Source organism: Trachymyrmex cornetzi, unplaced genomic scaffold (genome assembly GCF_001594075.2).
Source record: "Trachymyrmex cornetzi isolate Tcor2-1 unplaced genomic scaffold, Tcor1.1 scaffold146, whole genome shotgun sequence".
Taxonomy (NCBI): domain Eukaryota; kingdom Metazoa; phylum Arthropoda; class Insecta; order Hymenoptera; family Formicidae; genus Trachymyrmex; species Trachymyrmex cornetzi.
The window spans coordinates 174,008-186,886 of NW_017296048.1; the positions used below are offsets into that span (position 1 = coordinate 174,008).

At 33.8% G+C, this 12,879-nt stretch overlaps 1 protein-coding gene across 2 annotated transcripts in view; it reads left to right on the forward strand.

Moving 5' to 3' along the window:
• The window catches only part of Cad99C (cadherin 99C), a 160,034-nt gene that overhangs the window by 116,576 nt on the left and 30,579 nt on the right, over positions 1–12,879 (forward strand). For both annotated transcript variants that reach the window (XM_018501965.1, XM_018501966.1), the window contains exons 3-5: positions 4,238–4,303; positions 6,109–6,290; positions 8,739–8,861. In XM_018501965.1, the coding sequence (XP_018357467.1) occupies positions 4,238–4,303; positions 6,109–6,290; positions 8,739–8,861 (371 nt within the window). The remainder of the gene's footprint in view (positions 1–4,237; positions 4,304–6,108; positions 6,291–8,738; positions 8,862–12,879) is intronic.

Below are 12,879 nucleotides of genomic sequence, written 5' to 3' on the forward strand. Positions count from 1 at the left end.
CCGCCTTCTGTAACTGATAAGTACGTGATACCTATGACAGTTGACATTAAGTCAGCGGCACACGATGCTTGTTTTTTGCTGGATTGCTAGCTGGATTAGAATTTTGTCACGGAATTTTGCACGTATTGGCTGCAATACTGACAGCAGTGACAGCACCGCAGCCAATATAATGGCAAGATTCTAATCCAGCTAGCAATCCAGCAGGAAAACAAGCATCGTGTGCCGCAGGCTTTAGACATGGCGTCATGGCGTCAATCGCGCGGGCACTTTGCGCGCCAAAATCGGCGTCGCACTGCGAGCGACACTACGCGCTTGCTCCTAACTTCGCGTTCATGCATTTTTCGTATTTCGTATTTCGGACAACGAATAATTCACTCTCTTTTCATGGCGATTATTATTTTATGTTACAACACAAGTTAAATGTAAAACTTGAAATTACAGATAGAAATCCGCGATACTCATAATATACAGAAATATGTTCGTCGCCTTATTATTTAACTGTTCACACGATGGATTTTTCGATCAAACAAATCTCGTGAAATACTCTAACGGATTATCATGTACGTCAAATTTATGTTACGTGCTGTTATCTATTCTAAAGGTTCTGACACATAAAAATACTTAAAACGTAAGATTTAAACAGTAAGATTCTTTAAGTAATAAGGAAATCAACATGTTGAATTCGCTCTGCATGCTCACGTTATGGTCTTACAGTCTGTATTGTGTTTGATCGCTTACTGCATAAGTCTTACGTCTCAATTTTTTCTATGTGCCATGCCCTTAAGAACGTACAAGGAAGATAATGCGTAAGACGGTACTGCAGGATTGATACAAATTTCGCTTACCAAAAAGAGTCATACTCATCGCGACGTCACTCGTTCCGCAACCGATTCGTTCCGTACCCGACCTGCAAATAGTGCAAATGAAGCGTAATTAAACTAGATGACGCGGCGCGGTAACGTAAGTTGCGCGGTCAATTTAAAAAATAACGCTACCCTAATAACACACTTTATCCGGAATACATCCTAAGGATGTCCTTAGAATGTTCAAAGGACATACGGACGAGGGAGTAACCACTAGCTGAAATGTTGTCCCACAGATTAAATGATTTCATTTGATTTCATCTAATTACAAATAATTTTTTTATTACATATGAAGTCATTTGGTAAAATATACAATTTTATTTAGTATTATACAATGCTTTCTCATGGTTGCATATGTAATTATCGGATTATATTAGGTGTTAAACTTAATTCCTGCCGTTTTTTGTCTCCAAAATTGATTTGTTTCGAAGGGAAATACCTTAATCAAAGTATTATTAATAAAGTATTATTAATTAGTAATAAAGTAGAAAATGGAGGAAATTACTTTGATTAAGGTATTAATTCATCTTCCCTTCGAAACAAATCAATTTTGGAGACGAAAAACGGCAGGAATTAAGTTTAACACCTAATACATAGATTTCACATAAATTTTATAATGATTTCGAGGACTCTGTTCCACAATTACATTAAGTGGTTACCCCCTCGCATATGGACATCCTTTGGACGTCTTCAGGATGTCCCCTGGAGGTCTGTGCTGTTGAAAGGTACGTTTTACTTAAAACGTACCTTTGAGTTCGTGTATTCTTTGCATTTTGGACAATGCAATTTTAAGTAGTACACACAATATTTTTTTCTATAATGAGATAAATTTACATCTCGAATATTTTATTGCTTTTATTTTAAATTAATTTCGATGTTCAATTATTTTATACTTAAGGAGTTTGTTCACCTTTTGTGAGGGGCGTGCGGGAGAGAAGCGACTCCTCTATATATGCATAGAAAAGAAAATCATGAGACAAAGAATGAGACAAATGAAATCCAACACTTTTGACAAAGGACAGCAATAGTTTTTTGATCTATTATTGGTTGTCACACAGAAATCGTGCAGTGAACGTTAATCGTGCTTTTATCAACTATTTATTGATATATAAAATTTATAATGAAAAGTTTTTTATTTAGATGATAGCATTATTTACGAAGTTACAATGTAATAATCATCATGGCTATATATCTGTCTCATTCTTACTCATAAGAACATACATAAAAATCACATCCTTTAGCTTTAGATTTCGTTTAACATTTCCATTAAGGTGAAAACTCCTTAAAAGCTTTATTGCATGGACCCGTCAAACTAATTTTATTTGATTGAAAGCTTAATAGTGATATCATTATTAAATTGTAATTCTTCATTTTGATTCGATGCCAACAACACTGAGGCTTAATTGTATATCTTTGATTTATTAAAATTTCATAATTTTATTTTTCTTTTAAAATCTAAAAAATATACAAACGTTATAAAGTAACCTCTATATTTTTTTTTGTTAATTCGAAAATTTCTCAAGAACATTAGGTTTATTAGAAATCTTTTTCACACACATAAAGAAAATTATTAGGTAACTAATCATCTAAAATTTTATGAAAATTATGTCGAAGAAGACTATGATCAAAAAATAAAAAATTCTGATAAGATTAAAATAATAATAACATGAAATAAACGGCATCAAATTGTAACGCGTATACGACGTAATAAGGAATATTAATTTGTTTTCGAAGTTAGCTCTTAAAGAAATTGTTAATGTCGTAATGTTGTTCTTTCGTTTAGCTTAACTACCGTAACAAGGATAATTAAGTCAGGAAAGAGCGGGAGGCGTGTTGTAAAACGTAGAACTATCATGTTATGCCACAAATCATTTTGCATCGTATAATGAACCCACGTATGCATCGGTAATGGCGTGTCAGTAATTAGACTCTCGTGTTCGTTAACGTGCAAATCCGATTAATTTATCCAGTTTGCAAGATCCCACGACAAAAATCAATCGTCGACCGGTCCCTTTCGTAATACAGCTGGTGTACTTGTCGAGGAATCTTCCTTCCTGATGAGAGCATTTTGCACGTCACGTTTCCGGCCATGCCGATTTCTCGCACCTGTCTGAGAGAGCGCGGGCGTGTTGGTGAGCTCTGAGAATTAATGACATGCGGAAATTGCGCATCAGTTGCGTGCTGATCTCGATAGGGTGTCATAATTGCAAGTATATGGACGGGAAATAAATTTATCTGTGAATGAGTTTATCTGCAAGTCTACGAAATTTTAACTCTCCGTCTGCAGTCTGGGTCTTTTTTTATATACAAGCACAATTTTACTTTTAAATTTCTCTGAAATAAAAATCCGGTGTCTTCCTAAAATATCTCATTAAGAAATTATTTAGTAATATAATAGAGATGTTGAAAGTAACCCTAATTCTTTCCACATTTTTTAAAAGAACAATAAAAAACAAACTGCAGGTAAAGTGAATAAAAATATGATGGAGGGTTAAATTTCTATCTTATCAAATTAAATATAGTATTATAAAAGATTGGAATATTTGAAACCTTCTATTTTCTATTTTCGCACCTGCGAGGAAAGTCCTTAGGCTTTACTTGTACGAGCGGCAATCAATTGCTTCACGCCTTTTTACCGTTTACAATTAGTTTTACTAGCACGCAAACGAAATTAGAACATTCTGTTCATACACGCTACGAAAAACGATATAGCATTCCTATCGTAGAAATATGTATAGGTAGTCGTAACGATACGCTTTATTATTCAACTGATTGCTCTTACTAGTTGAATGAACTTTAAATGCTTCAAAGTCCATGAAAAAACGTTCATATATTTGCTATTCAGATAATCACACGAGTAATTATAAGTAATAGATGTCATTACTGTCTTTGAATAGCTATTAGGTCATCGTGTTTCAGTCTCTATACTACATACACATTACACATTTTTTTAAATTCGTAGATATTATATTTTATATTATATTATAAGTACGAAATAAATCTCTTTTTGAATATTATAAAATAAAATATTAATGTTGCACACATGTTGTAATAAAAACATAATAAGCAATAATAAACGGTCAAGTCTTTTAGAGACCGTTTATAAAACGGCATTATTTCATATATTATAATGTAATACAAAAATAATAATTTTGCATAAAATTACAAGATATTAAAATATTGTTCTTTTTTATTAAGAGAGTATTTAAATTAAAATTAATTAATTAAATACAACTTTTCTTTAGCAAATATAAAATGAATAAAACCTAACGTTCAGTTTATATAATACATTTCAATTTAAACAGTGTATATAATATAGAAAAATAAAATCTAACATTAATTTTTCTATAATTTTTGGATGTTTCATATTTCAGGTTTGTGTGAGGTGGAAGGAGGACAATCGAACATCATCCTCGATATTGAAGAAAGTAGAGGAAATGGTAAGTGCAACATGTTAATACAATTATTTTAGTATATCATTTACTAAATATTTCTATTAATTAAACCTATATTTATACATTTTTTTTTTAAAGCGTTGATATTTAGAAAAACTTGCAAATTTAATGATTTACAATTGAGAAACAGACGTCATTAAATCACAAATACATTTCTCTGATATCTCTATTTCTTATGTAAAATAAAATAATAAAATATACATTTCTATAACTGGAAGCAGCGTCTGTTATGCTTCTATAATAGTATGTCGTTATATTTTTCCACATCGCGAACTGTATTTTGTTTGTCACGAGTTTATTTGATCTCAGGTTTGACTGCACACTTTGCATTGGTTATGTTGTAAATACGTTTTCAATCAATTTTCGTATTTACGTTCGCAAATAGATCATTTCTCGAGAAGATTTTATTTTAAGATCGTGAATGTCACAATTTTGTTATCTCATTACGCGGAAATTACGTTCAGTGGACGATTGAATTGATCGATAACTATCGAAATCAAGCCGAATCAATTTCTGATATTCTTGAGAAACTCATCTTTTACGTTCTGAAGATCTAAAAGACTACCTCGCTTTTTTCGATCTCCACCGTATGCATAATGCACGATGATTTTATCGACGAAAGATTTTATTTTAACGAGAAGTAATTTCGTTGTATTCCAAACGAATGAATAAATTTATTCTACCGCACATAATGCATTAAAATGATTGTCATTTCATAAAAAAAAGACTATAGGGAATAAAGATGGATTGTATTTAATCTTTATCCTTCACTCAAATTTATTACGCCCAGTATCAGTTAATTTAAATTGTTCCTTACTTTACAAAACAGGAAAGTCATTTTAGTGAAATAGTGTCATATTTTAAGACAAGAAGTACAATGAAATAATGAATTATGATAGATCTTGTATATATATACTTAAAAAAAAAGATTTTTTAAATAAATGCAATCTTTCTTTAAAGGTTAAAAGTACTTAAAAGCAAATATAGTTTCCTAAAAGTTAATGCAATTTGCGATTGCTTTCAACGTTTTTCTATATATTATAAATAAAAATAAGATACGAAAACCTTATGAATGGATTAAAATTAAGATTAAGAAATGTGAATTCAATTTAATAGAAAAATCTCGAAATTGTATAAAAAGCGATGTGTTAAATTCACTTTAAAAGGCGGTATCTGACAGTACAGTAATAGAAATTTTAATTAGTTTCTCGGTTAAAGAAAAGTAATTACATTGATAAAGAATGATAACTCAAATTATAGAGAAAAAAAATATTCGAGATATAGAATAGTCAATACGTTGCAATTAAATTGTATTGGCTTCCATTAATGAGATGTTGCCTGAGATCGACATCAGTTCACCAAGATTGCATTCATTATACAGAATGAAGATGGGTTGATCTTCGCTTGAGAGAGGAAGTCATATGATACAAGTAATAAAACAATTTTCTCGAAATGACTATTCATATCATCATTAGATTATTTTTCATGATACTGGTAATTAGTAGCTTTTTTGTATTTTTTGATCAAATACATTAATTACAAATCTTAATCTCACTTTCTTTGATAATTATATTCTATTAGGCATTTATTAGAAGTTGCAATTTTTTTTATTATCATAAAATGTGTAATTCTTCGTTTGATGTTTGAAACAAACGATCGAGAATATATACTGCCCTGCTGGAGTTTCGTATATATTTCCAGTTTATTGAAAATTTCATTTACGCTGTCCCAGATATAAGATAAATCGATGTGTACGACGATAATCGTCTTCATTGGCTATCCCTTTTCAGCGATCGATCAGAAGACCGTGCCGGAAGAGCTTCCGGTGTCCGGCGATCCTTATAACGAGACTATGCTGGAGCTCATCTTTCCTGGAAAAGAGATCCCTCTTTTTAAACTGAACGGCAAAAAACTTCAGCTTCTCGAGCCATTGGACAGAGACGATGAAAATCTCTCACATGTAGTTTTTCAGGTAAGAAATTTTATCTCGCAAGATTATAAGAACCTGCCTGATTTATTTAATTTCTAAAAAAAGATTCTCTGTAATGGACTAATGTTGCGGTTTCATAATGGTCAAAAGTAGAACAGACGCGCCTACATTAAAAAATTGTTGCATTATTATAACGGTAGCGCTACATTCTCTCTATATATCTCTTCTTAGACTCCTTCAAAGATTGAGACCCTTGTAACCTAGATTTAATGTGCTTTCTCACACTTACATTTATGCATAGTAATTTATAGCCGTGTACAAAACGACATCTATTATGATATTAATTTATTTTTTTAAATAGATATTTTTTATTAATATATTTGAGTACACACACACGAGATAAATTTGCATTTAAGCTTTAAATTTGCATTTAAGAAACTGGAAGAATACGTTGTGCAAATGCGTATGCTAAAGGTTTAAATAAAAATTTACAGCACGGGTAACTATCAGTTCACGTGCACGTCTTCTTCCTTACTCGTCCATCCGAGAAAGTTTACGAGCAACGCATCGACGCAACGTGAATTATGGAATATCATTTAACCGCTTTCTAACGATAAAGTCACCTGGGGACCACCGCGAGACAAATTGCCACATTGAAAATCATTGACAACGGGAATTTCCGATAATAAATAACGAAGATGTGCGGAGAGAAACTCTTTACGCGCGGAAACTTCAGCCTCCTGCGTCTGATTTGCACTCTCTGATTATTATCCTTTGCGACAACTCGTCAACAGCCTTCGTTTCTCTATTCGTTTTTGTTCGGTCGGAATTTTCACCGTCCTCGATATCGTCGATTAGATATCGCGGAAGAATGTAATGATGGAAATATGGGGTAAATGGAATGCTCCCATTATTCAAACTTTCAAACGAATGAATATAACAAAGGATAATCTGTACTAACAAAGATAAAAATAATACAGAGGGCGAGGTAACTCATATAGAGAAAGATGTATCATTATTATGCTTCTCAATTCTACTATACAAATATTAGAAGACAAGCGAATAATAGCTTTCACTTCGAGAGTCAATATTTCTTATAATCTTTGCCATTGTAATAAAAAATTGTATTGTTCGGTTTTTTTTCAAGTGAATTTTTTCTTTTTATATTGACCATTAAACGTCTAAACGTCTAATTCATCTCGTGATCACTTAGCGCTTTTAAGACGCGCCGTTGTCCTTCTTTGCAAAAAACTTCCTCCTTTTCTCAGGAAGAGGATCTCTTGTCTGCCTGTAAAATGTTTTATTATTTTCTTCACCGTCAACGAGTTGCAAACTTACTGCGAAAGCGGAAACTAGCAGCTTGTCAAGAACACTCGCGCTTCCTGCATCAGTTGTTAAATCGCACGATCGTTAATACAGTTTTATTTTCACAAAATTGAAATGAGAAGTATAATACTTTATTTTTAAAGAATCTAAGTTAATTTTATGGAATATCTTTTCCTATAAATAATACCCCAGCTATGTTTTAAATTACTTAAATTACACGAAATTAATTTACTCGCTCATTATTGCGCTCGCGATTCAAGGAGTTCTCTCTGCTGGCTCGTTCAGCATCCGCGAAACTGTACAAACACATTGTACCTTATGACACTATCATGTGAGGAATGTGAAAGGTCTAGAGTACCGCATCGAACACTTCAAGAGCTCGTACTGATCAAACGAGTAGATCAGATCTAAGACCAAGAAATGCAGATAGAGATGTAGAGATAAGTTCGATTCAAACAGAAATGCGGAACATTTCGATTAATTTATAGAAACCTACATGGACGAGTAATTAAATCGATCGAAATAAACCAATCTGAGTGAAACCAATTATTCATTACTTCACTCAGTCGAAGGATACCGGTCGCTTCAAAGATAGCTTTTTACACTTTATTTTTTGAATTAATTTTTAATCTTTAATAGTAAACGTTATTCAGTTTGTAATTTGTAAAAATTTTATAGTTGTACAATAATCATCTCACCAAATATTTTAAATAGTAGAAATTATTTGGAACAATTTTGTTTCACAATCTTATTGTTACAGTTCTGAACTTTAAAAATTCTTAAAAAAAATAAAATTAGTAAGAACTTTAGTGGATCTCAAAGAAATGTATATTCTTTTAGCGTCAAAAAATGTGTTTCACCCAGAAAAAGGTTTCTTCAACTCAAAAAAATGTTTCTTTGCTATTACACGGTTAAATCAAAGAATTTCTTTAACCATATAGCAAAGAAACATTTCTTTGACTCGAAGAACCTTTCTCTGGGTGCTCTGTTACGAATTTGATTTATTAATATCATTTATAAATTCTTTATATAATATCCCTTGTTAAAATATTTTTTATGAAGTTCTCCTTCAGTGACAGTTAAGCACCATTTAACAGCGAAACAAGCGATCAATGCCAAATTTTTATATTCACTCTCCAATATAAATATTTATTTGTTTTCTAGTTGAGCTGTACGGTGAAGTTAACCAACAAAAAGCGGACGATCCCGATGATAGTGAGAGTGTCCGACATCAACGATAATGCGCCGAAATTCATTAACACACCGTATGAGACCACTGTGCCAGAGGTAAGAGTTTAAAGGAGCTTCCTTCCCCTTTAAAAAAACTTCTGATTTTCATTTCCATCTCGTAATCAAATATACAACCGTAAAATACCGCTCGACTATCTTTCAACTCACGTAATTAACTTCAGTCGATAGTTCTTCTGTTGGCAATTGATTCCTCACGCTTGCGATAAAAACGGATGAGGCTGCCAGGTCGGGTGGGTGGAAAATGCGTTTTATATTAAGGAAATAATAGAACATCAAGCGTGAAAATGCGGGCATAACGCGGTAATTCACGGTATACTCCGCGCTACAGTAAATTTATACCTATAATGAGTTGCGCTACGATGTACGGTATGCACGCGCAGTTGGAAATTTATATTTATAATGGGCTGCGTGTTGTATAATTATGCGTCTAAATATGATGGAGGGATAAAGAGATTGCAGTTAATGCTGTGCGAAAGTTCGATAATTATATTCCGGCGAGAGATAAGCGTTAATTGAACGGTGTAGGAAATAAAGACAAATATTGCTATTGGAATTATTACGAGACTTCGTCGAAAAATGATAGCGTACACGACAAGAAGTTAAAGTTCCTATGCATCACGAATGTCATCGATTCTTCGAATATCCGGTTCTTCGATCGAGCGTAGCATCGGCGTTGTGCCACGACATTCAAGGCGGACGTTTTCTATGCGTGACGGAATTTTTATAGAAATTAAAAGTGTGTCGAATGCTAGTCATTGACGCGAGTGTGGACGCTTTATTATCCCACTCTATCGTCGAGTCAGCGTGCGTCTTCGAAGAAAGTAGATTCGTCACGTCGCTAAGTGGATGGGAACTATTCCGAACATTGACCGACGTTGATGGTCGATCAGGGCCACGATCATCGCGCGACAATCTTTTTCTTCTTTCGCATTTATGATCCGTTATGCCGAGAATGACATGCGCGTTGAGCATTTCTCCTGGGATCTAAAAGGTATTCAATAGATCTAAAAGGATAATTGAATGCGAGGGGAATAAATCGTTTTAAATATAAAATTGATAACAATAACTCTCGAGAATGTCAAAAATGGAAACAAAGAGAGGGCTAATGAAAGTTTTTTATCGCGGTAATTCGTGCGATAAAGAAATTTATTGCATATTACGATAAGTCAGACGTTTCGACTTCCTTTCGAGCCATCTTCAGTATATCTGAACAATACAATATAGGATAACTTCTATGGCTAAACGAGAGAGTAACCGACATCGTTTTAAGTTCTCCAAAAATTAAATCTTTGTACGGCCTTTTGATTCTCCCTTTCGATCTTCTTTTATTCAGTTAAATAAAATACACTGAGAGAAATATTTTGTACCAATAACTAAAGTTTTGTTACTGACACAAACTATTTGTTGATATATGATAAATCAAACCGTTGGTTACCACGACAATATTAATTTGTTGAATTTATTAATTAAACTGATCATTTTATGGTACAAAATTGTTTTGTATGATGTTTATAGATCTTTTGTAATTAGAAATAGAACATTTTGTTACCGGAACAAAATGAATAATATATAAGTATCTCTCACTTTCTACAGAGTGATTATGTTTGGCGGTTTTGAATTTCCTTAGCTTAGCAAAAATATATATAGATTTAGAGCAATTGAGATTACTAATCGCTCTGAAAAAATAGTTACCACGATTGATCATGGTGTGGTAAGAACCACGAGATTAGTCTCTATAGAGGTAGACGTTGAATTTCTCTTACGAGAAGACACGCCATCTCTGATAGCTCCGCGGAACACTCCTTGCTCTACCATAGTGGATTATTTTGTTGAAGTTACTAAAAGAATACTTATTTTATAATGGCAATCAAATTTTACATTGGCATTTACAAAACGTGAGTAACCAAATAAATTTGTACTGTTAAATAAAAAAATTTTGTTCATCTTACAAAAAAATATTGTGTTTTGTAATTTTAACAAAGTAATCCAATGATAATCGGCCATTTGTGAACAGTTCTCTTTTTTTGTTACCAATACTATATCTTTTCTCTCAGTGTATAGACCATCAAAATGTTAATCGTTGTTAGGATTCAGGCTGCATTGAGACGATTCTACGAAGCTATCCTAACTGGCTCTGGATTATCGTCTAATTAACGGAACTTTTGTATTGTAGTTCTTACCGTGGAAACTGGTGAAATAGATGCTCGCAACCTTTGCTCCACCTGCCGTGCATAATTGCAGAATCGCGGGAGTTCCTCTAAGAGATCGAGATCGAGATCAAGATCGTCGGCTCGCGCTTGAGTTAATTAATCCGCGGGGCAACCGGTACTGTCGCGAGAACAAGTGAGAACAAGCGGTGATAACCGTTCTCGGAATAACAAAATGATTACGCCGGAAACGATTCACCTTCACTTTCTTACCTTCGCTCGTTTAGAGCCATCAAAAAGCTGGAAATTAACTGCGTTGCTAAGTAAATGAGGGACGACGACTTCCTCGCCATCGTTAACGACCAGGATTATTCTGCTTGAATTGTTTCCGTGGGAACGTCATTTAGTCGGTTTATTCTTAATCCTGAAGACATGTTAATTAACCCTCTTCAGTATTTCTCAAGTATCGTACGAATATATACCATTCGCTGCCATCATTCTTACGTTACATTTATTACAGTTGAAGTTAAAGATGTTGAGTCACTTTTTAAAAAACTGTATTATAAGAAAAAGCAGTTTTTATTGTTACGTTTATTACGAAGTATGGAATTCGTATCCATTTTACATAGCCGTGGTGATTTCTGTAAGTAGAAATTTTTATAAGTAGTAGTCTTTAAAACAGGGTTCTGTTATTTCTACTTTATAACAGAACTCGACTTTAAAACAGATACGCTGACCGAGCGCAGTATTTTGAAGGAGGCTCCTGATCCCGTTAGATAAGCTAAGGTGCAGCGAATATTGGCGCGAAGCAACGAGGAGGAGCTGACCGTCGTGAACGAGAATATTATACGTTCCGGTCGCGTCGCACAGTAGTCGCCGACTTATCTCCACGGATTAATCGGAAACGCGCGCGGCTTTCGTCGGTGCAAAAAGCCTTTGAATTATTTTCGCGTAATCCCCAACGAGGTCTCGCCCTCATATTCCGTAGATCCTCTCGCTCACGCGGGTTGCACATCCCGCGCGAACAACCTGCTTGGCTTGTTCCAACTCGGTATATTCTCGGTCGAATTATTAATCCTCGACGACCGGACTCGTGTCTGACCCCGTCGGCCTTCAATTAACTAGCATCCCTCTAAAACCGCGTAAAGCGTGCCGCATAAATTTAATCCCGTTCGATTCCAAGGAATATATATCGTCCTGCGATTTCTCAACGCAGCTGGAGGCGCGGAAGGAAAGTCGTGATTTCCACTTCGGCTTGGTGCATTTCCTCCTTAGCGAGAAAGATGAATTATTATGCTGTCTCTAGATAATTCGTAAATTGCTAAACGCAGACGCAAAATGAAGATTTGTATTTTGCGAATAATGACCTATATAGACTGAATTGAACTGTCACGTTAACTTCTATGCTGCGGCGACTGAGTTGAACAATGACAGAGTAGAAAAAAATAGCAGAAATGAATTTTGTATTATCAACAAAGAGCAATCCTTCTTAAACAAATTTTCATAATACGGAAAATAGCAGATACATAAGTTTCTTTAACTTAATTTAAATTAAAAAATATAAATTAACGCTTTAAAATATCAACGCTGTCGAAGTTCAATTCAACGCGTGCAAAGTGTATCTTGCATGCCGTGTTATTTTTTACATCTGTGTTTGTGAATTACGTTTTTGTAATTTGCGAATTATATAGAGGAAATTTTATATTGAAAATATACAGGGTGTCTGGAAATTACCGCCAAATGTTTCGTGCGTGAGTAGAATAGACCATACTGAGTCGAAAAGTCCTGTACCATTTTGCGGTGTCAGCAATAATTAACGAAATATTAATTACTAAAAATTGCAAAATATTGGTCTTGAATAATTTTTTACTCAAATACTATCAACTTTACAGAAAAACTGCGAGAGA